The sequence below is a fragment of the Schistocerca cancellata genome, chromosome 4 (genome assembly GCF_023864275.1).
Source record: "Schistocerca cancellata isolate TAMUIC-IGC-003103 chromosome 4, iqSchCanc2.1, whole genome shotgun sequence".
Classification (NCBI taxonomy): domain Eukaryota; kingdom Metazoa; phylum Arthropoda; class Insecta; order Orthoptera; family Acrididae; genus Schistocerca; species Schistocerca cancellata.
The window spans coordinates 64,946,768-64,973,608 of NC_064629.1; the positions used below are offsets into that span (position 1 = coordinate 64,946,768).

General features: G+C 39.8%; 1 protein-coding gene across 1 annotated transcript in view; it reads left to right on the plus strand.

Annotated features, from left to right (window-relative positions):
* The window catches only part of LOC126183220 (hippocampus abundant transcript 1 protein), a 122,534-nt gene that overhangs the window by 80,735 nt on the left and 14,958 nt on the right, over positions 1-26,841 (plus strand). Inside the window, exons 8-11 of the mRNA XM_049925002.1 lie at positions 1,465-1,646; positions 2,404-2,501; positions 6,887-7,074; positions 21,888-22,014. Coding sequence (XP_049780959.1) covers positions 1,465-1,646; positions 2,404-2,501; positions 6,887-7,074; positions 21,888-22,014 — 595 coding nt within the window. The remainder of the gene's footprint in view (positions 1-1,464; positions 1,647-2,403; positions 2,502-6,886; positions 7,075-21,887; positions 22,015-26,841) is intronic.

Here is a 26,841-nt window from a genome sequence, read left to right on the forward strand (position 1 = left end):
ACTGCAGCTTTGCATGCCACTGCACAGTTCCACCTGCAATGCTGTGGCCATGTCTTCTACTGATGTCAGAGTAGTTGTTTTCCTCCCTCTGCCACTCTGCATTGCAAAAGAACCTGTCTCTTCAAATTTTGTAATAATTTTCACTAGACTCTTGTAGGAATTGGACCAACACCTTTTTTCATACCCTTATGTTTCCAGAACTTCTGTAGAGCTATTGGCACACAGTCACTGTTCTTGTAAAAAAACTTCACCAGTGCCATGCAATCCTGCATTGAGACAGTCATGCCAAGCGTCTCACACGCAAACTGAGGAACAGTTGTGTATACTGTATCTCTTATTTTTCGTATCCTGCCACTGAGAGCACCATCTAATGGTAAAACTTTCATTAATTTTTTTCTTTCGATAACATTTCCCCCTTCTTCAGAGATATTCCATTGAAATTGAAGCCATTCTGGGCAGTGGTTCTTTTTTTTTACACCATTTTGAAACTGGAACTTTAATTATAAAGTGAGAATTTTACAAAAATATTAATAAGTTACCAAAAAATATTTGCTGTAACCAAAACTCACCAGACTGTTGAAAAAATAATGTTGTTTGAAGAAGCTCTAAGATACAGTTCTCTTCTTGAATTAAATACAAATCTACAGTGTATGTTAAGGCAATTATCATAATAATTTCGTCCACACTTTTCATTCGTGAAGCTTCATAAATAGATGTCTTCGATGCATCATGAATATCTGGTGGCCAGAAAAAATATGTAATGAGGATCTCTGGCGAATAACAAACCCGATACCTATAGAAGACCAGATATGAGAGAGAAAGTGGGGTTGGTTGGGGCACAACTTGAGAAAACCACATGGAACCATCGAGAAAAAAGCATTGGAGTGGAATCCCCAAGGAACAAGGAAGAGAGGAAGACCAAGGGGCACATGGAAGAGGACAATGGAAGGGGAAGCAAAAAGAGTAGGCAAGACCGGGGCAGAATTGAGGCAAATGGCCAAAGACAGAGATGGATGCCCTATGTCCCCATAGGGGCCAAAGGAATTAAGTCAAGTTTCATTCATGAAGTTTTGTGGGGCCTTTATAAAAAGTTTTGAGTTACAATGTACTTCCTTTCATCTTGTGCAGAATGCCTGAAGAACAATTACTTGCATAAGTTAATGATGTTAATTTTGCCATCTATTGACTGTATTTAAGTACTGTGCCTATGTCTCATTGCTGTTAATACATTTCAGTGGAATACTGTAATGGACGCACTGACCAAACTTCATTATTTCTTTCACAGATTTGTATTTAAAAATCCATTTCACCATAGAAATGTAAGGAGACAAGTATAAATTTTAATTTTTGTCTGATTGTTATGTCATGGATGTTTTGAAACCTTAATCATGTTTGACTGTTTTATAAAAACCAACTCAAAGTGATTTATCTTTTTTTACTAATTTTGCTCTGTTTGATTTCCAGGTGATGGATTTTAGTGTTGTAATGGTCGCTGTCTTTATTGCCACAGTGGGTATACTGTCTGTTGGTGCGCAGATAATTTTAGGATTCCTAATGCGTTCTTTGGGCAGTAAGCATACAATTATTGTTGGTCTTGTGTTTGAAATGTTGCAACTAATGTGGTACGGATTCGGCTCACAAACATGGTTAGTGAAACTGGATAAAGCTATAAACTTTAACACAAAAAAGTTTCTTTTTGCATGCCATTTGTTGTCATTAACATGCAGAAGTGTTATTTGTTATGAAGTAAATCTATACTGTCATCAATTTTTCACATGTGCTGTTTATGTAAGTAAGCTATCCAGGGGAAAAGGGGGGTGGCTATTTGGAAATTTTTTGAACATGAGATGAGATAACAAAAATTTGATTGAAAAAGAAAAGGACTGAAAATATGAAGAATACAAAACAGAGATTGTCAGAATCCAGTGTGTACAACAAGTAAAACTGTCATCAATCCAATGGTTGGTTTAACACTGCAATGCTTTACTTTGTCTTATTGGAGATGCCATACCCTTGCCTTCCTGTGACCTTTGAGCTGACTACCCAGTCAGTAATGGGGGACTTACATTTAACTCATAATTTGAGTAGTACAATATCAGCTGAGAAGTTACAGAATTGATTCAGTGGAATAACTGACAAAGATTAGAAAATCAGTGAATTGCATCTTGTAGTTGTTTGCAAAAATTGAATGTTTATTGTTCGTCAGGTCACGAGTCCGTGAAATAGGAAACACCAAGTTTTTTTTAATTTTCCATTAATGTTTTTTTTTCATGTACATGCTATTGAATGACGCTAATGTTATTTCATCTCATATTAAATTATAATTGCTAAAGAAGTTTTGTATAATTCTTTTCTTAATAGATGATTAACAATTTTAACTAAAATTGTCTGTGTTATCAACAGGATGATGTGGGCCGCTGGGGTCCTGGCTTCAATCTCTAGCATCACATATCCTGCTATTAGTGCCTTTGTATCAATGCATTCTGATGCAGACAAACAAGGTATGAATGTAGGTGCAGTGTTTCTTTGTACTCCAAAGAGTGCCTTTATGTCAGGCTTGTTGTGATGCAGACATAAAATTCATATAAAAAGAAATTCACTTTCTTGTCACATATATATTGTTTTGTGCTCCTAATAGCACACTGATATTCACCTAGGATACAAAACAGAAGTCTGTGCTTTGAAATTTTCTCCATAATGGCAGAATTTATCAGTACATTTCTGTTATACTTTGCCTAAGGCCTTTATGACACTAAAATAACACTGTCAAATGGCTGTTGTAAATTACATTGTATAAAATCTATGTCAGTGTGCTGTGGAGTACTTTGATCATATCATAAAAGTTAGTGTGTGAATTTAGCTTTTATAAAAGATTTGTCAAAGATCCCTGACAGTGTAACATGGGCCTAAAGCAGTACAATGCACAATCGGAATGTATACTGGAGGAATATCTATCAGTGTTTTTACAAACAAGATGTTCCTACGTACAGCATGGTTATGAAGTATATGGTTTCACAAATGCTTTGTTCATGGAACTATATTATATTCTGAGTCATATTTTTAGCAAAGTACAGGTTCTCACAATTATCCACATGTTAACACTTAAAGATGGTAATTATAATGCCAGATAATTTAGTAAATAAGATTCAGTATAGGAATTGAGAGTTTTATGTAATCGCTCATGTGTAGAAATCAGCTAAAGAAACTTAAATATAATTTGAGAAAATACTAAGCTAAATCCTTATTCCATCTAAGATATTCATGAATATCTAAAATATTATTATATGAATATAATAGAGGAAAACATTCCACGTGGGAAAAATATATATAAAAAACAAAGATGCTGTAACTTACCAAATGAGAAAGCGCTGGTAGATAGACACAATAAAAAACACACAAACACACACAAAAATTTCAAGCTTTTGCAACCCAAGGTTGCTTCATCAGGAAAGAGGGAAGGAGAGGGAAAGAGGAAAGGATGTGGGTTTTAAGGGAGCGGGTAAGGAGTCATTCCAAACCCGGGAGTGGAAAGATTTACCTTAGGGGGAAAAAAGGACAGGTATACACTCGCACACACACATATCCATCCGCACGTATACAGACACAGGCAGACATACGTAAATGCAAAGGGGTTGGGCAGAGATGTCAGTCAAGGCGGAAGTACAGAGGTAAAGACGTTGTTGCATGACAGGTGATGTACGCGGGGCGGCAACTTGAAATTAGCGAAGGTTGAGGCCTGGTGGGTAACGGGAAGAGAGAATATATTGAAGGGCAAGTTCCCATCTCCAGAGTTCTGATAGGTTGGTGTCAGTGGAAAGTATCCAGACAACCCGGATGGTGTAACACTGTGCCAAGATATGCTGGCCATGCACCAAGGCATGTTTAGCCACAGGATGATCCTCATTACCAACAAACACTGTCTGCCTGTGTTTGTTCATGCGAATGCACAGTTTGTTGCTGGTCATTCCCACATAGAAGGCTTCACAGTGTAGGCATGTCAGTTGGTAAATTACGTGGGTGCTTTCACACGTGGCTCTGCCTTTGATCGTGTACACCTTCCAGGTTACAGGACTGGATTAGGTGGTGGTGGGAGGGTGCATGGGACAGGTTTTACACCGGGGACAGTTACAGGGGTAGGAGCCAGAGGGTAGGGAAGATGGTTTGGGGATTTCATAGGAATGAACCAAGCGGTTACGAATGTTAGGTGGACGGCAGAAAGACACTCTTGGTGAAGTGGGGAGGATTTCATGAAGGATGGATCTCATTTCAGGGCAGGATTTGAGGAAGTTGTATCCCTGCTGAAGAGCCACATTCAGAGTCTGATCCAGTCCCAGAAAGTATCCTGTCACAAGGGGGACCACTTTTGGGGTTCTCCTGTTTGAGGTTCTGGGTTTGAGGGGATGAGGAAGTGGCTCTGGTTATTTGCTTCTGTACCAGGTCGGGAGGGTAGTTGCGGGTTGCGAAAGCTGTTTTCAGGTTATTGGTGTAATGGTTTAGGGATTCAGGACTGGAGCAGATTCGTTTGCCACGAAGACCTAAGCTGTAAGGAAGGGACTGTTTGATATGGAATGGGTGGCAGCTGTCATAATGGAGGTACTGTTGCTTGTTGGTGGGTTTGATGTGGACGGATGTGTGAAGCTGGCCATTGAACAGATGGAGGTCAGCGTCGAGGAAAAGTGGCATGGGATTTGGAGTAGGACCAGGTGAATCTGATGGAACCAAAGGAGTTGAGGTTGGAGAGGAAATTCTGGAGTTGTTCTTCACTGTGAGTCCAGGTCATGAAGATGTCATCAATAAATCTGTACCAACCTTTGGGTTGGCAGGCTTGGGTAACCAAGAAGGCTTCCTCTAAGCGACCCATAAATAGGTTGGTGTATGAGGGGCCATCCTGGTACCCATGGCTGTTCCCTTTAATGGTTGGTATGTTTGGCCTTCAAAAGTGAAGAAGTTTTGGGTTAGGGTGAAGCTGGCTAAGGTAATGAGGAAAGAGATTTTAGGTAGCGTAGCATGTGATCGGTGTGAAAGGAGGTGCTCCATCGCAGCGAAGCCCTGGACGTGTGGGATATTTGTGTATCAATGGTTACAAGGATGGTGTCCGGGGGTAACAGACTGGGTAAGGACTCCAGGCGTTCGAGAACGTGGTTGGTGTCTTTGATGAAGGATGGGAGACTGCCTGTAATGGGTTGAAGGTGTTGATCTACGTAGGCAGAGATACGTTCTGTGGGGGCTTGGTAACCAGCTACAATGGGGCAGCCGGGATGTTTGGGTTTGTGAATTTTAGGAAGTAGGTAGAAGGTAGGGGTGCGGGGTGTTGGTGGGGTCAGGAGGTTGATGGAGTCAGGTGAAAGGTTTTGTAAGGGGCCTAAGGTTCTGAGGATTCCTTGAAGCTCCGCCAGGAGAGCTTCTGTAAAGTTTGGAAGGTAGGAGACGAGGTACTGGCAGAAGTAAAGCTGTGAGGACGGGGCGTGAGCCGTGCTTGGGTAGCTCAGTTGGTAGAGCACTTGCCCGCAAAAGGCAAAGGTCCCGAGTTCGAGTCTCGGTCTGGCACACAGTTTCATATCAGCGCACACTCCACTATAGAGTGAAAATTTCATTCTAGAAACATCCCCCAGGCTGTGGCTAAGCCATGTCTCCTCAATATCCTTTCTTTCAGGAGTGCTAGTTCTGCAAGTTTCGCAGAAGAGCTTCTGTAACGTTTGGAAGGTAGGAGACGAGGTACTGGCAGAAATAAAGCTGTGAGGACGGGGCGTGAGTCATGGTTGGGTAGCTTAGTTGGTAGAGCACTTGCCCGCAAAAGGTATAGGTCCCGAGTTCGAGTCTCGGTCTGGCACACAGTTTTAATCTGCCAGGAAGTTTCGTTGCCTTTCATTTAGTTGCAAAGATGGAATATGCCTCCATGAATTTTGAAGAAACTAAGGAATGGTAGAAAGTGAATAAAGTGACAATATATATAGCTATTGATAAGTAATAAGTCTGACGTTATCTATGGGCATCATGAAGGCCATTGCCAGAAAATTCTTCATAGTTGGTTTCAGTTAACTGTTGCTAGTAGATTTATGGTTATCCTGGCCAGGACTACAATTGAGTGATTTCTTCAGAAGGAAGTTCATACAATGAAATGGTCAGATGATTCCCCCAAAACTCAAAAGAAAAGAAGATGGAGGCTGTGGGAAGCCAAAAAAAAAAAAAAGATGTGGGCTGTGGGAAGTCCTGTGCAGTAGTGTTTATGGAGAGTGTAGATGAACTGCAGAGGTGTATTGTTTACATGAAGTCAGATACATCTGCCATTCTTAAAGAAATTAGTTGATAGAGTGCCAAGCCACTTGTTTCAAATTCCTCTGGGAGAAAGATAATTTATTGAACATTTTGAGTATGTGATCATTTCTGTTTGCAAGAACAGTTTTTATTTTTATTTATTTATTTGTTTAATTTTATTCCATTTCTATCTCTAGTTATGGAAGCCAATGTTTTGCATGTTTATGATTCAGTACAAGATTTACTTATTGTTGACTTTAACCCTTTTAAAATTCATCTTCTTGTGCTGTAAGTCACAAACGCAAAGCTTGCAATCAGCACGTGCACTGTTTAATATTATCATAGTATTAAGGAGATTTAATATTAAATTAGATGTGTTGGATGTAATGGGTTAAGAAAATTATAAGACTAGGCATGTGTAATAAGAAGTAGGTAACTAGGTTACCAGTCGCTTCACAATAAAGTAATTTCCAATTCAAGTAGTTAATGCAGTACCACTTGAACATCATAGCAGGTTCCTAATTTTTTACATTGATTTATTGTGATAGAATTACAAATCAATTATTGTGAACTGACAGTAGTCCTTTGTTAACTGGAGCATCCATGCTGTAACAGATTTAATTTGTTTCAGGGTTAGTACAAGGAATGGTAACTGGAATGAGAGGGCTCTGTAACGGCCTCGGACCTGCAATGTTTGGTGTAATATTCTACCTCTTTCATGTTGACTTAAATGAAGATCCTTCAAAAATAAGATCTGAACGTCCTATTAATTTGGGAGATAATGGTACCACAGGACAGATGCACGATTCTTTACAACCTGTGAGTTATGTTGTTATGCTTAATGGATACATTTGACACAAGCGCATTTTCTCGGGTGTCCTTGTCTTTTCTTTGATTATCAGGCTTTCTTTTCTTTAACATAATGTTTACAGCATTGAATACAATAGTTGCTAAGAGGTCCAGAATGTAATAAGACAGACCTTTGCATTACAATTTGCATTAGTAACAACAAAGTCCCTCCCCTACTGTACTTCTTCCATCTCAAGAGAGGGAAGAGGAGACAAGAATATAACATATCAAAAGTTATAGTGAAAAAATGCTACTGATTTGAGGGAGGGAAAGAGAGAGAGAGAGAGAGAGAGAGAGAGAGAGAGAGAGTAATCAGAAAAATGACATACGGTAGCTTGTAACTTGCCCAAAGGACCAATAGCTACTTTGAACATTATGTATATATGCACTTTTATGCCCCCAAGACTGTATCCACATCGTATTTCAGGTTTATTGTTTCACTGTTTTAGCTTATTTCTGTTTCACAGTGTTGAAATATAATATTATAGGGTATACCAGTATCCAGGTACAGGTTTGCAGTTACATTTTGAAGCTGAAGTATTTCTGTCACATAAGTGAACTATTATATATGTGTTTTCTCGTGGCACACTATGCAAACACATTGGGACCAGTGCAGGGGCTTATTACACTTTTGTACTGTAATGCCATCACATATGAATGACTTTGGCACTACTAAATATGACTCATGCTTTACTGGCTGATTCTAATTAAGAAACTTGAAAATGGTCTTGTGGAGTGAAACTGACAGTTTGTGTAGAATATAGGTATAAAGAGTATTTCTGCTGCAGCAAGTGGACTACCATAGCTGTGTTTCAAATGATTAAACATGCATGTAGTTTTTTTTAACTATCATGCAAAATCTTTACTAATAATAAAACTGTAAGCCTGTTGTGTCTGTCTGTTTCAATGTGTTAATCTCCAAAGCTACTAAGTGAATTTTCGTAGTGTTTTCATAGGTAAATTAATGTGGGAAAACATATAAGCTTTATTTCATCAAAAATGTAACACAAAATAAGAAAAGATATTGTAATTTTAAGTTTTATCTAAAATTGTCAGCCCAGCTTAGTAGTTGGAATGTTTAATCATCATGGTGTAAAACACCAAAGAACCAACAAATGGTGCTGTTAGTTTTGTAGTACACCAAAGATCCAATAGATGGTGCTATTAGTTTTTCTTTTAACTCAGTAACAGATCGATATTCAGAAGTTTATATCACTGACAGAATTATGCATCACTATCTTACCTTTATGGATACAGCTACAGCTACATACATACTTTACAAGCCACTCTACCGTGCATGGCAGAGGGTATCCGGTACCACTACTAGTCATTTCCTTTCCTGTACCTCTCACATATAGAGCAAGGGAGAAATGACTGTCTATATGCCACCATATGGGGCTTACCTTTGTGGTCCTTATGCGAAATGCTTGTTGGTGGCAGTAGCATCGTTCTCCAGTCAGCTTCAAATGCCGGTTCTTGAAATTTTCTCAATGCTGTTACTTGAAAAGAACTTCGCCTTCCCTCCAGGGACTCCCATTTGAGTTTCCCAAGCATCTCTGTAACACTTGCATTTTGTTTGAAACTTTCAGTTACAAATCTAGCCACCCACCTCTGAATTGCTTCAATGTCTTCCTTTAATCTGACCTGTTACGGATCCCAAACACTCGAGCAGTACTCAAGATTAAGTCACAATAGTGTCCTATTTGGTCTCCTTTACAGATGAACCACACTTTCTCAATACACCGACGTCGACCATTCGCCTTCTCTACCATAATCCTTGCATGCTCGTTCCATTTCGTATTGCTCTGCAATACTATGCCCAGATGCTTAAACAATGTGGCTGTGTCAAGCAGGACACTTCTAATGCTGTATCCAAATGTTACAGGTTTGCTTTTCCTGCTTATCCACATTAACTTACATTTTCTGCATTTAGAGCTAGTTGCCATTCATCACACCAACTAGAAATTATATCTAAGTCATCTTGTATCCTCCTACAATCGCTCAACTTCGACACCACGTGAACATTGAATTGTCTTGTCTAGGATATATGGATTTACTGAGTTTGCTTGGTGTATTAAAAACTTGAAATTGTGCTGCTGCTATCAATAGATTTTATTTATATTCTTTGCTAGGAACAATGAACTTATTAAGTTTGCTTTGTAATTTGGGGTACTTATTCACTACATTTTGATTTAATTTTGTTCACAACTAAAAATGTGTAGAAAATGGTCAAGTATTTCTGAATATACCAGAAAGGCTAAAAGACTGAGGACTATGTGGTCTCAAGAATACACTGAAGTTGGTGAGGTGAGATTTGCTGCTGCCCAGGAGCATCAAGGTTTAACTCGCTCTGTGGAAACTCCTTTTGAAATTGAAGTGCAGTGTAACTCTGATGATGAACATCATGCATTATCTCACTCCTCAAAACCCTCCACTCACAGAGTCTTAAATTTACTTCTCTCCAATGTGACCTCATAGAAGTGGAAATTTTGATGGGAAGTGGCACAGGCGAGTGAGTTTTTATACACTGAATCCTGCTTATTCCTAACAGTTTACCACTTCACTTTAAATGTATGTAGTTCCAGGTGGGCTTATGTTATGCCATGACCGTAAACAAAGCACAAGACCAGACACTACATATGGCAGGTGTGGACCTTAGTGTCGGTTGCTTTTGTCACAGTTAGCTCTACATGCCTCTCTCCCATGTTAAGGAAACATACAAGCTCTTTTTGTATACCCCCAATCATACTTATTCAAAACATTGTATTCAAAGAAGCTTTATAAGTTATAAGTCAAAATAAATTGCACGTATACAAAGTTTCGGGCCCACCTATAAATAAATACTCAGGAAATGCTGCGTTTATCAGCTACTGTAATTGTAAAACTGATGTCGTATTCATTTTCTAAAAGAACTCGCCAGTATTTTTCTGAGAATAACATTTTATTTGCATGTCTTCAAATACAACATAAAGTTTCAGTCGTAAGGAAACAAAATATGGCGTTAAAGCAAACAAAAAATAGGTAAAGAGTATTTCCAGAGTCTGTAAATGATATGTATGTGAGAATAGATCGCTACTCACCACTAGAAGAGATGCTGAGCAGTGAGCAGCCACGTAATGCCATCCAGTACTAATCATCTAAATCATGTTCTCCATCAGGACTTTGATTACCACTCTTTGTGCCCTGAAATTTAGTTACTTTGCATGTTCTATGCATCATATTTGTGACTACTCATTATACTACTGAATATGTCACTAAATTTTAAAATATCTCATTTTCTCTTGAAAACATGGCTACATGGTTTCCATCGATGTAACTGGATTTTTACTTCAATCTTAATATACAGTAGATCAATGAAAATAACAAATTTTTGAAAACTAATATAATTAGAGAGATAAAAATAATCTGGACAAGCGGCAGCAGGAGACAATATAAGTATAATTTTTTATCAATCTATTTAAATTAACATACAATAAAGTTTGATGTAAAAACGAAAACAATCTGTTACTGAGAAAATAATTTAATTGGGTAGAAAAAATCTACTCACCAAGTGGCGGCAGAACATACACACAAAAGATTGTTGTAATTTGCAAGCTTTTTGGAGCCAGTGGCTCCTTCTTTGGGCAGAAGGGTTGAAAGGGAAGGACGAAGGGCGAAGGAAAAGGACTGGAGAGGTCTAGGAAAAGGGGTAGATTTCGGGAAAGTCACCCAGAACCGAGGGTCAGGGGAGACTTACCGTATGGGCAAGTTTGATGAACATAAACCGACCAATACTGCTATTATCTGTTGACAAATTCATGTACGGAATAGAAGTTGTCAAGTATAAGTGATTTCAATTTGTTTTTAAAACTATTTCAATTCTCTGCCTACATATTTCATTTACATGGTAGGAGGTTGGTTATTTTTATGGCTTCATACTTTCTTCCTTTCTATGCTAGAGTAAAATTAAGTTGTAAATGCTGGAGACTATTTTTGTTCCTAGTGTAATGTTTGAGTGCTGCTAGTATTTTCAAATTGTGACTGGTGTTTCACAACAAGCTTCATAAAACAGTAAATATGTTGTGAGTGGGAATGGAAGTATGCAAAGTCAGCCAACTTTCTGATGCTTTCATCACCCTATTACACACAGAGCAAATATTGCTTAATTCAATAATTTCAGAAGCTATATAATATATGATTTTCATTTCAAATTCTTATAGTATATGCACACCCACAAATTTTGAATATTCAGTTTTACGAATTTCCTGTCTCTGTACTTTGTTGTTACATTGTGTCTTGTACAGAATTAAACAAACTGTATTTTTCTAACTTAAATGATAGGCTGTTTACTGAGAACTTTGCTGAAGATCTCATTTTTTGTTCATTTTGCTGTTACACTTCTGTTGGGCTTTATGATGATGCAATCATCATCAGCAAAGAGTACTATTCCTCCTTTATAATTTTAAGGTGAAAAGTTATTAACTGCAAGAAAAGGAGCACTCCCAGTATTGAACCCTGGAAACACCAGTACTAATTTGGCCCTACTTATAAGAAAATTCACCACGAAAACTGTGTACGAGGTGCATTCAAGTTCTAAGGCCTCCGATTTTTTTTCTAATTAACTACTCACCCGAAATCGATGAAACTGGCGTTACTTCTCGACGTAATCGCCCTGCAGATGTACACATTTTTCACAACGCTGACTCCATGATTCCATGGCAGCGGCGAAGGCTTCTTTAGAAGTCTGTTTTGACCACTGGAAAATCGCTGAGGCAATAGCAGCACGGCTGGTGAATGTGCGGCCACGGAGAGTGTCTTTCATTGTTGGAAAAATCCAAAAGTCACTAGGAGCCAGGTCAGGTGAGTAGGGAGCATGAGGAATTACTTCAGAGTTGTTATCACAAAGAAACTGTTGCGTAACATTAGCTCGATGTGCGGGTGCGTTGTCTTGGTGAAACAGCATACATGCAGCCCTTCCCGGATGTTTTTGTTGCAGTGCAGGAAGGAATTTGTTATTCAAAACATTTTCGTAGGATGCACTTGTTACCGTAGTGCCCTTTGGAACGCAATGGGTAAGAATTACGCCCTCGCTGTCCCAGAACATGGACACCATCATTTTTTCAGCACTGGCGGTTACCCGGAATTCTTTTGGTGGCGGTGTATCTGTGTGCTTCCATTGAGCTGACTGGCGCTTTGTTTCTGGATTGAAAAATGGCATCCACGTCTCATCCATTGTCACAACCAACGAAAAGAAAGTCCCATTCATGCTGTCGTTGCGCGTCAACATTGCTTGGCAACACAGCCATGTGGTCGTCCGTCAGCATTCGTGGCACCCACCTGGATGACACTTTTCGCATTTTCAGGTCGTCATGCAGGATTGTGTGCACAGAACCCACAGAAATGCCAACTCTGGAGGCGATCTGTTCAACAGTCATTCGGCGATCCCCCAAAACAATCTCTCCACTTTCTCGATCATTTCGTCAGACCGGCTTGTGCGAGCCCTAGGTTGTTTCGTCTTGTTAAACTGTCGCACCCATGAACGCACTTTCGACACATCCATAACTCCATCACCACATGTCTCCTTCAACTGTCGATGAATTTCAATTGGTTTTACACCACGCAAATTCAGAAAATGAATGATTTCACGCTGTTCAAGTAAAGAAAACGTCGCCATTTTAAGTATTTAAAACAGTTGTCATTCTCGCCTGGCGGTAATATTCCATCTGCCGTACGGTGCTGGCATCTCTGGGACGTATTGACAATGAATGCGGCCTCATTTTAAAACAATGCGCATGTTTTTATCTCTTTCCAGTTTGGAGAAAAAAAAATCGGAGGCCTTATAACTTGAATGCACCTCGTAAACTATCTGATGTGACTTTTTGTTTCCTATTAGTTAAATATGAAGTAAATTTCTTACTCATTGTACCTCCAAAAGAAGATTGTGATTTGCACAGTGGAATAACTTGCAGAGATCACATAATATCTAAGTAGGTGGGGTAGTGTTAGTAACCTATTTTTAAATACACAGTGGTGACAAACATTATGGGATGCCTCCTGATATTGTGTCAGACCTCCTTTTTCCCAGCATAGTGCAGGAACTTGAGGTGGAATGGGCTTGACAAGTCATCAGAAGTCCCCTGCAGAAATATTGAGCCATTCTGCCTCTTTAACCATCCATAATTGCAAAAGTGTTGCTGGTACAGGATGTTGTGCATGAACTGACCTCTCGATCATGTGCCATAAATGTTTGATGGGATTCATGTTGGGTGATCTGGGTAGCCAAATCATTCACTGAGCAATTGTGTCCCGTTAACATGGTGCATTGTAATCCATAAAAATTCCATTGCCGTTTGGGAACATGAAGTACATGAATGGCTGCAAATGGTCTCTCAAGTAGGTGAATAAAAGTCAATGATCAGCTCTTACCAACTGAAATTGTGAGTCATCTGACCAGGTTACGGTTTTCCAGTTGTGTAGGGTCCAACTGATATGATCACGAGCCCAGGAGAGGCACTGCAGGCGATGTCAGGTTATTAGCAGAGGCATTCATGTCAGTCGTCTGCTGCCGCAGCTCATTAATGCAAATTTTGCTGCACTGTCCTAATGGATATGTTTGTTGTATGTCCCACATTGATTTCTGTGGTTATTTCACACTGTGTTGCTTGTCTGTTAGCACGGACAACTCTATGCAAATGCCGCTGCTCTCTATCATTAAATGAAGGCCGTTTGCCACTACCTTGTCCGTGGTGAGAGGTAATGTCTGAAATTTGGTATTCTTGGCACACTCTGGACACTGGGTATCAGAATAGTGCATTCCCTAACAATTTATGAGATGGAATGTCCCACGCATCCAGCTCCAACTACCATTCCACGTTCAAAGTCTGTTAATTCCTGTGATGCAGCCATAATCACATCATAAACCTTTTCACCTGAATCACTTGAGTACAGATGACAGCTCCGCCAATGCACTGCCCTTTTAATACCTTGCATACGCGATACTACTGCCCTCTGTATTGTGCATATTGCTATCCCATGACTATTGTCACCTCAATGTGTGTTCAGTGGAGAGGACATTCTGGAATCTAAATTATGGCCAACTCAGAATTTCATATTTGCAGATGTGCCCAACTATTCGTAAGTACACTACCTTTACTAAAACATTTGAGAAGAAAGTTAACTGTGAGACAGATTGATAGTTTAATATCAGTCAAAGTTCGTATCTTAAAGAGAGGTCTAACGGTGGCATACATTGAATATGGAGTAGTAAGGAAAGTTGAGATATAATGTAAATAATATAGGAGTAAAGGAGACCACTCCTGGAATAGTGAAGAGCAGAAGTGTTGAATTGTCGACAAGCACATGCAAAAGAAAATTAAAACTTTCTGTCTTCCGGAAGAAATCTTTTGGCTAGCTAGACTACGTGTATGACAACATCCCCCCCCCCCTTTTCCACACACACACACACACACACACACACACACACACACACACACACACAGTTTTCATTCTATCTTGTTTGTGCCTGTCAACGACACAACGCTTCCGCTATTCGATGAGTGGTCTCCTTGTATATTGATGGCATATTTTAGTCAATCTGGAAAGATACATTGTGAAAGTGATAAATTACATTAATACCCAAGTACAGTAGCTGTAGTAGGGAAGAACATGGTGGTAATATGGGGTGTTCAGAAAGTCTCTCCACAGTGCCGTATGCCGCAGTGAATATACTGAAATGAAACTCAGTGAAATATAAATTATTAATTTATGTAATATTCATTTTTACCTACAGATTTTCACATTAAATGTTGAAAGTGTCACCCATGTTGTTGAATACACAATTCAATTCATCTAATCATGATTCCAAACACAAGCTGTAACATTTCTTCTGTAACAGAAGCAGTGAAAGAGGATATTGCGGTTTTCAATTCAACAATGGATTTTGGATGGTTTTTATAGACAGTTGCTTTCGCTGCACTGCAGAAGAAAGTCAGGTGTTGTTGTTGTTGTTGTTGTTGTTGTTGTCTTCAGTCCTGAGACTGGTTTGATGCAGCTCTCCATGCTACTCTATCCTGTGCAAGCTTCTTCATCTCCCAGTATTTACTGCAACCTACATCCTTCTGAATCCGCTTAGTGTATTCATCTCTTAGTCTCCCTCTACGATTTTTACCCTCCACGCTGCCCTCCAATGCTAAATTTGCGATCCCTAGATGCCTCAGAACATGTCCTACCATCCGGTCCCTTCTTCTTGTCAAGTTGTGCCACAAACTCCTCTTCTCCCCAATTCTATTCAATACCTCCTCATTAGTTACGTGATCTACCCCTCTAATCTTCAGCATTCTTCTGTAGCACCACATTTCAAAAGCTTCTGTTCTCTTCCTGTCCAAACTATTTATCATCCATGTTTCACTTACATGCATGGCTACACTCCATACAAATATTTTCAGAAACGACTTCCTGACAGTTAAATCTATACTCGATGTTAACAAATTTCTCTTCTTTAGAAACGCTTTCCTTGCCATTGCCAGTCTACATTTTATACCCTCTCTACTTCGACCATCATCAGTTATTTTGCTCCCCAAATAGCAAAACTCCTTTACTACTTTAAGTGTCTCATTTCCTAGTCTAATTCCCTCAGCATCACCTGACTTAATTCGACTACATTCCATTATCCTCGTTTTGCTTTTGTTGATGATCATCTTATATCCTCCTTTCAAGACACTGTCCATTCCGTTCAACTGCTCTTCCAAGTCCTTTGCTGTCTCTGACAGAATTACAATGTCATCGGCGAACCTCAAAATTTTTATTTCTTCTCCATGGACTTTAATACCTACTCTGAATTTTTCTTTTGTTTGCTTTACTGCTTGCTCAATATACAGATTGAATAACATCGGGGACAGGCTACAACCCTGTCTCACTCCCTTCCCAACCGCTGCTTCCCTTTCATGCCCCTCGACTCTTATAACTGCCATCTGGTTTCTGTACAAATTGTAAATAGCCTTTCGCTCCCTGTATTTTACCGCTGACACCTTTAGAATTTGAAAGAGAGTATTCCAGTCAACATTGTCAAAAGCTTTCTCTAAGTCTACAAATGCTAGAAATGTAGGTTTGCCTTTCCTTAATCTATTTTCCAAGATAAGTTGTAGGGTCAGTATTGCCTCACGTGTTCCAACATTTCTGCGGAATCCAAACTGATCTTCCCCGAGGTCGGCTTCTACCAGTTTTTCCATTTGCCTGTAAAGAATTCGTGTTAGTATTTTGCAGCTGTGACTTATTAAGCTGATAGTTCGGTAATTTTCACATCTGTCAACATCTGCTTTCTTTGGGATTGGATTATTGTACTCTTCTTGAAGTCTGAGGGTATTTCACCTGTCTCATACATCTTGCTCACCAGATGGTAGAGTTTTTTCAGGACTGGCTCTCCCAAGGCCGTCAGTAGATCCAATGGAATGTTGTCTACTCTCGGGGCCTTGTTTCGACTCAGGTCTTTCAGTGTTCTGTCAAACTCTTCACACAGTATTGTATCTCCCATTTCATCTTCATCTACACCCTCTTCCATTTCCATAATATTGTCCTCAAGTACGTCTCCCTTGTATAGACCCTCTATATACTCCTTCCACCTTTCTGCTTTCTCTTCTTTGCTTAGAACTGGGTTTCCATCTGAGCTCTTGATATTCATACAAGTGGCTCTCTTTTCTCCAAAGGTTTCTTTAATTTTCCTGTAGGCAGTATCTATCTTACCCCTAGTGAGATAAGCCTCTACACCCTTACATTTGTCCTCTAGCCATCCCTGCTTAGCCATTTTGCACTTCCTGTCGATCTCATTTTTGAGACGTTTGTATTCCTTTTTGCCTGCTTCATTTACTGCGTTTTTATATTTTCTCCTTTCATCACTTAAATTCAATATTTCTTCTGTTACCCAAGGATTTCTAGCAGCCCTCGTCTTTTTACCTACTTTATCCTCTGCTGCCTTCACTACTTCATCCCTTAAAGCTACCCATTCTTCTTCTACTGTATATCTTTCCCCCATTCCTGTCAATTGTTCCCTTATACTCTCCTTAAAGCTCTGTACAACCTCTGGTTCTTTCAGTTTATCCAGGTCCCATCTCCTTAAATTCCGACCTTTTTGCAGTTTCTTAAGTTTCAATCTACAGTTCATAACCAATAGATTGTGATGAGAGTCCACATCTGCCCCTGGAAATGTCTTACAATTTAAAACCTGGTTCCTAAATCTCTGTCTTACCATTATATCATCTATCTGATACCTTCTAGTATCTCCAGGATTCTTCCATGTATACAACCTTCTTTCATGATTCTTGAACCAAGTGTTAGCTATGATTAAGTTATGCTCTGTGCAAAATTCTACCAGGCGGCTTCCTCTTTCACTTCTCTCCCCCAATCCATATTCACCCACTATCCTTCTCTCCCTTTTCCTACTCTCGAATTCCAGTTACCCATGACTATTAAGTTTTCGTCTTCCTTCACTACCTGAATAATTTCTTTTATCTCATCATACATTTCTTCAATTTCTTCATCATCTGCAGAGCTAGTTGGCATATAAACTTGTACTACTGTCGTAGGCATGGGCTTCGTGTCTATCTTGGCCACAATAATGCGTTCACTATGCTGTTTGTAGTAGCTTACCCGCACCCCTATTTTTTTATTCATTATTAAACCTACTCCTGCATTACCCCTTTTTGATTTTGTATTTATAATCCTGTATTCTCCTGACCAAAAGTCTTGTTCCTCCTGCCACCGAACTTCACTAATTCCCACTATATCTAACTTCAACCTATCCATTTCCCTTTTTAAATTTTCTAACCTACCTGCCCGATTAAGGGATCTGACATTCCACGCTCCAATCCGTAGAACGCCAGTTTTCTTTCTCCTGATAACGACGTCCTCTTGAGTAGTCCCCACCCGAAGATCCGAATGGGGGACTATTTTACCTCCGGAATATTTTGCCCAAGAGGACGCCATCATCATTCAACCATACAGTAAAACTGCATGCCCTCGGGAAAAATTACGGCTGTAGTTTCCCCTTGCTTTCAGCCGTTCGCAGTACCAGCACAGCAAGGCCGTTTTGGTTAGTGTTACAAGGCCAGATCAGTCAATCATCCAGACTGTTGCCCCTGCAACTACTGCAAAGGCTGCTGCCCCTCTTCAGGAACCACACGTTTGTCTGGCCTCTTAACGGATACCCCTCCGTTGTGGTTGCACCTATGGTACAACCATCTGTATCACTGAGGCACGCAAGCCTCCCCACCAACGGCAAGGTCCATGGTTCATGGGGGTAGGAGGTGGTGTTAGGTCAGTTGAACGAAATTTTTGAACCATTGACAATAATTTAGTCTCTTGCCATGATCAGTATTTTTCAGTTCTTGCACGACTGTCACTTTGTATGGGAAAAGTTCTAATTTTTTCCTTACAGCTGTGTGGGCCATTCCAACACTAACATCGATTTCCTGAACGAGTTTTCTTACTGACTTGTTCGGACTCACGGACATTTTATGGTAAATATCAAGTAGTTTATCCTCAGACAAAACACTAGGATGACCACTTCCTGGTGCATCTGTCACTGAACCCGTACTTCGAAATTTGCTAATCAAATCTCGCACAGTATCGCGATTTGGGAGTGTTGTCTCTGGGAAAACTGAATTAAATGTTTGACGAACTGAAACTGTGTATGTACCGCCACTTGTTCAAACCAAATGTTCTTCATTGGTTAGCATTTTAACAATGACAAAAAACGAAACAAAGGAACTGAACTTAAACGTTCACGTCAACACGTAACGACACACATCAACGATACTACTGACGCTGGCTGAGATAAACGAAACAGTGGAATGTTGGGAGAGTCTACTTGGAGGGAAGTAACCCAGGCAGGGGAACAATCGTATGGCACGAGCAGCTATCAATCATACGATACTGGGGAGAGACTTTTTGAACAGCCCGTATTTTATGGAAAATTCTATCAATCTCATGATAATTTTAAAAAAAATAATTATTTTTATTACTTCCTTGGAAGAAATAATTGGTGTCAAATTGACTGAAAGTTTTTGGTTCTCATCATCACTCACTATAATACTTTTTTCCCTTTTGAGCTCACCATATCAAGTTTCTTTGTTATGTTTTGACAGTGGCTGTTACAGTAGATTGCTAGTGGTTTATTTTCATTTACCATTTGATCATTATTTTTAATTACCAGGTCACCTCTTCCTTTCAAAGTTTCCCTTCCACCTGTATGGGATATTACCTTGATTTTATTTTCAGAATTATTTATTTCTGACATAACAAGCAAGGTTTATAAATTATGCTTCTCGATAAAGAACAATACCTTCTGTAATATGAAAGCAGACGAACATCTGTGATTATCCCAGCCATTTTCTATAGAGCTCTCTTCCTGTTGCACGATACTGTAATGTCTTTTGTTATCCCAGATATCACTGATACCATATTTCACAGTTCTCATTGGGAATCAGCTTTTAAAGGCAGAGAGAAATGTACTTTGAAGTGCATTAAATCTCCATTCGTTTGCACTTTCAGTTCATTGCATCCATGAAATACACGGTGTCCTGCGATCATGAGGAAAGATTGCTTCGTTCCGGACACCCATCCATTGTTCTCCCTTCCGGACACTCATCCATTGTTTTCCTGCACTCATGTGATCAGGCATGGTGTTTGTGTGAAACTGTTATGCAAACACCATTATCACAGTCACCGGTTAATAGACATTGCAATGGAATTTCATTTTTTTCACTTGTTCGTATACTTTTTAATGTAGAATAAATAAATTTTCAGCAAAGATGTACCTTATCAATTCCTGCCACCACACTATCACAATGGTCTACACCCTGGGCCCACATCATCATGTATATAGAGAAGGCTTGTCAGCCATGGAAGTTGCTGAACATGCACACCAGAGTCAAAGTGATGTGGTGCGAACGTGCAGTCAGTTCCAGTGGCAGGAAGTGTTGAGGACTTATGCCACACAAGCCATCCACATTGGACAGGTGCATGGGATGATCAATATCTACAATCTTCAAGTCAAGCTAACTTTGAGCTGAATGCTCCAGAACTGAATTCGGCATTTGAAGAGGCTACAAGATGCCACGTATTGTATCAAACTGTTATGAAACAGTTGCAGATGGGTACAAAATTGTGCAGAATGGATGCCCCAGGGTTGGCCTTATATGTTTTTTACAAATGAAAATCAAATCAGTTTGTACACTGATAATCGTAGACAATGTGTTTGGAGACAATCCAGTCATATCAAATGCCTCCAACAGTGTGTCCCACATGTGGAACAAGGTGTTGTGGAGTGATGGTCTGGGCTGGCATTACATGGGGCCATCGTACATGTCTCGTGATTGTAGAGGGCAGTCTCACAGCTCTGCTGTACAGGAACAAGATTCAGCAACCAATAGTGGGACTGTATAGCCAACATTTTGGTGACAATTTCAGCTTGATGGGTGCTAACTTGTGTGCTTGATATGCTGTTTTCATGTACATGTTCCTTGAGCATGCTATGATCACTAGAATGGAGTAGCCTGCCTGTTCCCCTGAAATTAACACATTTGAACATGTATGGGATCAATTGAAATGAACTTTGGTCATTGACAATGACCGCATGCTCTGTGAGACTTACACGGAATCCCTATTGAAGAGTGGGACAGTTCGACCAGAGCTGGCTTGATGATCTCATTGATGGTATGCCACAACAGATACAGGGCTGCATCCAAGCAAGGGGACATTCCACCACATATTAACATTGCTCAGGAATGCTGTGAACACCCCCCACACCCTTTCCAATGAAAAAAGATTATTTTAATGTTAAACAAATGCTTGCTTTTTTTATTTGTGATCTGGGCACATTACAAATGAATGCCTCAGAGACAATTTTTCTTTCGTGTGCTTTCAAAATAAAGGAGTGATGCAAAGCTTTTGCTGATATATTTTTCTCAAACTTACTATTTTTCATCCTGTATTTTCCATCAAAGTGTTTTGTAAGCAATATCAGTCTCCAAAATGAATACTTCTAGTCAAAAGCGTTGAAACTGTATACTTTCATTCTCTACATTATAGGAAAGAGATAAATACGTGCAACCTGAAAAATGTTATCAAAATAAGAGAAAGCTTAAAAAATACAAACGTAAAAAATTCAAAATTTTCATGGTTCAGAGACTGAAATCATGATATAGTGCCACATGGTAAGAGCTGAAATTGCAATTGTGTTGTGCTACAGATGTTTTTAATGAAGCCTTCACATCATAAAGTGTAGAAATATGTACTATGACTTCCTTTTCTTGACCGTTATCCCATATCTTCACAGGGTTAGTGATAGAGGGTGGCTGGATGGCCTTCCTGTCACACCTCCCCCCCCCCCCCCCCCCTGCTTTGTCCCTCTGGGACAGAATTTGCGTACCCCAACTGTCTATGTGTAGTGTCATCCCATGTGAAAGTGTACAAACATTTTCTAAATGTTTCTTAATCACGTAAGTGAGGCAGAATGTGAACCTGGTATTCACATAGTCAAATGTGGGAAACAGCCTAAAAACCACATCCAGGCTAGCCAGCACACTCGTCCTCATTGTTAACCCGCTTGGCGGATTCGATCCAGGGCCAGCATGCCTCTTTGAATCGTGGGAGCAGTGTGCTAATGCACAAAACTATCTGAGCAGATCAGAAATATGTACTATGACAGTTGTAACATATTCAAAATCTTGTTCTTTTTACAATGCATCTGATCTTACGTTATGTTTGTAAAATGTCTATTTAAATACATTTTTTTTTTCTTTTCGTTTCAGTTGGTTCCTGGTCCACCATTTGTTTTTGGTTCCTTTTTGGTGATATGTGCTTTGCTGGTAGCAGTTTTCATTCCTGAAGGTAACTCTATGGGTTCCAACCTTCGAACTAATTCACGGAGACAATCTGGTAAGAAAATTATCATAATTGACATTGTTTCATCTAAGAGTATAATTTTTGAAAGTGTGTTGCAGAATACATATGTGTGAAACTAAACTTGAGAATCTGTTTCATAAAATATCTTTTAAAAGCTTTTATGAAGTAATTAGCAAAGACATTTATTAATATAAACATCCATAATAATGGGGCCTTAGGAAAGCCAGCACTTAAAGATAGCTGGAAAATTGAGAAAATGAGATCACTGGTCATGTACTGCTGATTTTGTAGTGTATATCCTCAACCTGTTTGTAAAACAAACGACAAATGGTATGCAAAAATATGCCATCATATCTTTCATTTGTATTTGATTATAAATGTTGAATGTTGCCATCTTGCTCATCAGATTGGTCTAGCATTTTTTATCTGTTCCAATTTAAATACACCAGCAATGCATCAAATGTTTAGGATAAATTAAAAATAAAAAGAAAGAGAAATAGAAGTGTAGTGCAGTTGTAGAAGACTATGATTAGTCTGGACTGGGAGAGGGAAAGAAAACTTTGAAGTAAAACAGAAATGAGGGCAATAGATAATAGCAGGGAAAATTAAAGTAGCAGATAATTTCATCTCTTACTGCGACAACAATCACAAAAGCATTTTGAACTGCAGTTATCAGTTCTGAGCACCTAGTAGTTATGATCACGAGTGCAGCTCATGGTTTCCATACTGGGGAAGGCTGAAACATTTATTGATCGGAACTAACCTAGACCTCAGGCTAATCTATAGATCAGTCTGTCACCACAACCAAGATTTCAGGAGGGGGGGGGGGGGACAATATTACACTCTAGCCATATGTTTACATGCTGTATCTTCTTTCCATTTCATAATCAACGACTAAATAACATCAAAATCTACCTCCAAATAAAATCTCTAGGTAGCTCATTTATCCCTCAACATCACATTTTGTGACATTTTACCACAAGAAATTGTACTAAAAGATGTGTTTTTAAGAGATTTTTAATGTGGTGTATGTTAGCTTCGCTACATACTTAATGTATTTTCATTTCTAAACTTCTGACACTTTATGTTTTGTGCACTCAAACTGTGGTGTTTATGAGTTCACACGATGAAACAGTGATGTTTCCATGATGTCAAGGATCTTATGCTGTGATTAACTGACATGAGTAACCCGAGCAATTGCCATGGTAATTTGTGTAACATATTTGTTATATTTATACATGTGTGTTACAATAATTGCATTTTAAGTGATATACCAAACACAACAACTCAGCTGCAGAGTACAATGCTCTCTTAAAATTGTGTGTATACCCTTTCTTGGCTGTACTTTCTACATGTGGGGCTTCCGAGGCCGCATGCCTAGTTTCATTCAGAAATTTTTAAAAGACTGAGATACGTGTGGGCTCTATCTTGTCGGACATCTTTACTCAGGAAAACGGTGTGCCTCAGGGGTCCGTCCTGAGTGTCGTCCTCTTTGCCATTGACATAAACCCTATAATGGCCTGTCTCCTGCCGGGCATCTTCGGCTCCCTTTTCGTTGACAATTTTGCCATATTGCAGTTCTCCATGGACTTGTTCTTATTGAGTGGCGTTACCAGCTATGTCTTGATCGTCTTTATTCATGGATCATCAACAGTGGCATCCATTTTTCCACTGACAAAACCATTTGTATGAGTTTCTGGTGCATAACTGGTTTCTTCCACTATCTTTACATCTTGGGCCTTTTGCTCTTCTGTTCATTGAAACTATGAAATTCCTGGGGCTCCTGCTTGATAGGAAATTTTCTTGGTCCTCCCATGTGTCTTACCTGGCAGCCCGCTGTACGCAGTCCCTCAGTGTCCTGCGTGTCATCAATGTTACTTCCTGGGGAGCAGATCGAACCACCCTCCTCCGTTTGTACCGGTCCCTTGTGTGTTCGAAACTAGACTATGGGTGCTTTGTTTATGCATCTGCAAGTCCGTCCCTTTTATGCCATCTTGGTACTATCCACCATTGTGGCATCCGTTTGGCCACTGGTGCCTTTTACACTTGCCCGGTTGAGAGCCTGTCTGCAGAAGCTGCCGAACTACTGCCGTCCTACCACCGTTACTTTCTCCTCAGCAGATGTGCATGCCATTTGTCTGCCATGTGTGGCCATCCATTCTATGGCTCCTTGTTCAATGACTCCTTTGATTGCCAGTATGGGGCATGTCCCTCTTCTTTGTTACTTCCTGGAGTTCAGTTTCGGCTCTTGCTCCGGCAGCTTAACTTCACGTTCCTGCAGCTTTCCTGGTGGGTGTAAACCCTTCACCACCTTGGCTTTGTGGGGCAGCCCGTGTTCATTTTGGCCTTCATTTGCTTCCTAAGGAAAGTACTCCAGCCTCGCTCTGTCGCATTCAGTTTAACAACCTCCGCACAGAATTTCGCGATAGTACCTTTGTGTACACTGATGACTCTCGAACTGACCGTGGTGTCGGGTGTGCCTTTGTCATTGACACTTACGCTTCTAGATCACTGCTCGGTATTTACAGCAGAGCTCTTCACGCCCTGTATCAGGCCGTGCAGTACATCCGACGACACAGGATATTCAATTGTGTCATTGCTCCAACTCTCACAGGTCCCTTCAAAGCCTCTGTGTGCTGTACACCATTCATCCCTTAGTGCAACGGGTCCAGAAAAGCTGTCACTTGCTTACTCTTGATAGAGCCACTGTGATGTTTATATGGATTCCTGGTTATGTTTGTCTGAGAGGAAACAAGGCCGTTGACGCTGCTGCCAAGGCTGCAGTCGTCGTACCTCAGCCCGTTAGTTTGTACATTCACTCTGATGATGTTGCCGTCTGTCAGTAAGTGGTGTCACTTTGGCATCACCACTGGACCTCCCTTCACGGGAACAAACTCTGGGTTATTAAGCCTCTCCCAGCAGCTTGGATGACCCCCTTAGCTAGGTTGCATATCGGACACTGTCTTTTTACCTATCGCCATTTATTGAGTGGTGCTCCCCCACCACATTATACTGAGTGTGCTTAACCTTTGACGGTCCACCATTTCCTCAGGGAATTCCAATTTTTTAACCATTTACGTTCTCGTTTGTGTTTACTGTCTGAATTATTGGCCATTTGAGCGAACACCGCATGGGCTGTCAACCATATTTTACTTTTTATCCATCGTAGCAATAAGGCAAAGGCCATTTAATTTTTAGTTCATGGCCTCCGTTTCTCTGTAGCATATTTTATAGACCTTTTTCCACATCCATGGTTTTAGCTGTCTTCTCTTCCGCCAGTTTGGATTAAAATGTAGTCGTTTTTAACTCCTCTCTTTGTCTTTGTGTTCTACAGTTCTGACATGGGTGCTTATGACCCTAGTTGTTTTTGTGCCCTAAAACAAAACAAACTAACAAACAAATCCTTTCTTGGATTTACACAGTTTTTATTCTTGATGCATGCTTACATCGGGTCTGGATGCACCAAGTTCCTTCAGTTTCATCCTAACTCCACGTTCTACAATTTTACCTAATACATTGCACACTGAATTATGTTGTGTTGTTTTCGAACTTAGGTATGCTGCTGTTATTCACAAGAAAGTAAAACTCACTAAATTCATACATAGGACACTCACAAAAATAAACTTGCCAATAACACATTACCCACAGACAGCCAACAAGGAAACTAAAGTGACGGGACATATTTCGGCAAGGGGTATGTTTCATGTGCTTTTTCCTCTAATCATACGTGAAACTCTCACTATATGGTGATACTTTGTTACCGTACTCCATTGCACTCTGGCGAGACATTTGCAAACTTATTCGAATAGTGGTGTTCATTCCCTTTTGATGTAAGCAGTGGAACATCAGAATTGTGTGTAGGTTGGTAGGAGACCCTTAGGCTGAAACACAAGAGCCTTCAGGTTGCTCCATAAGAGCTGTACTCTGAGGAAGCCACACCCCCAAACCTCTGCTACATTGAGCTAAGCAGGATTTCAAGGCACAGCCTTAAGACTAGCTACTACCTGTTTGAAAAACATTGTGTGATATTACATACAAACAGTTCCAAAAACGTTGACTGGTATTATTTAAATCGATGTAGGAAATATGTGAAATACATTGTGATAATGGAAATTCTGTAATACATTGTTTAGAAATTTATTTTAATGTATATTTTTGGGTGGCTCCACCTCAGAGCCTCTCTAAAACTATATACTGCAGATAGTGACATAAGGTTCTCATAGAGTTGTCAGCATTCAGCAATTTCTGGCACACAATCAGTCACCATCCAACCATCCTCAGAGACCAGACATTTGTCCTTCGTCCTCTGTGCTCTTCCCTTGTAATTTCTTGAGAAATAACACTACCACTTGCCTCTCAATTGTTTAGATATCTGTCCTCCTCTTCTGATTCTCCAGCAAAAAATTGTATTTAAATATAAAATCACTTCAGAGTTAAGCAGTGAAAGTTCTTCAAATTTAAATGCAAATGAAAGTACTTAGTATTTATTTTCATACATTTCTTACGTAAACTCTCCGAAATTTCTTTTTGAACTTAATCCACATCATTCTTTGAGTCATCTGCAAGATCGTATTCCGAAAAATCAGTTTCACTATTATCAGACACATGAAGTAACTCACAAACAGTTTTGTCATTGTGCAAGCAACACGTAGCTAAGTTGATGAAACTGAACCTGTATGCCAAAAACATGTTGCACCAAAAATCTCCACAACAAAAGAAATATACCATACATTCTTCTTCGGCATGCCTGCACCACATAGTGCCCAATGTTTGAAATGTGATACCTACTGAGAAGTTCAGTGTAGAGGAAACAGAAAGAACACATACAGGAACGTAGGGGAATATCAGGAAAGCTTTTTT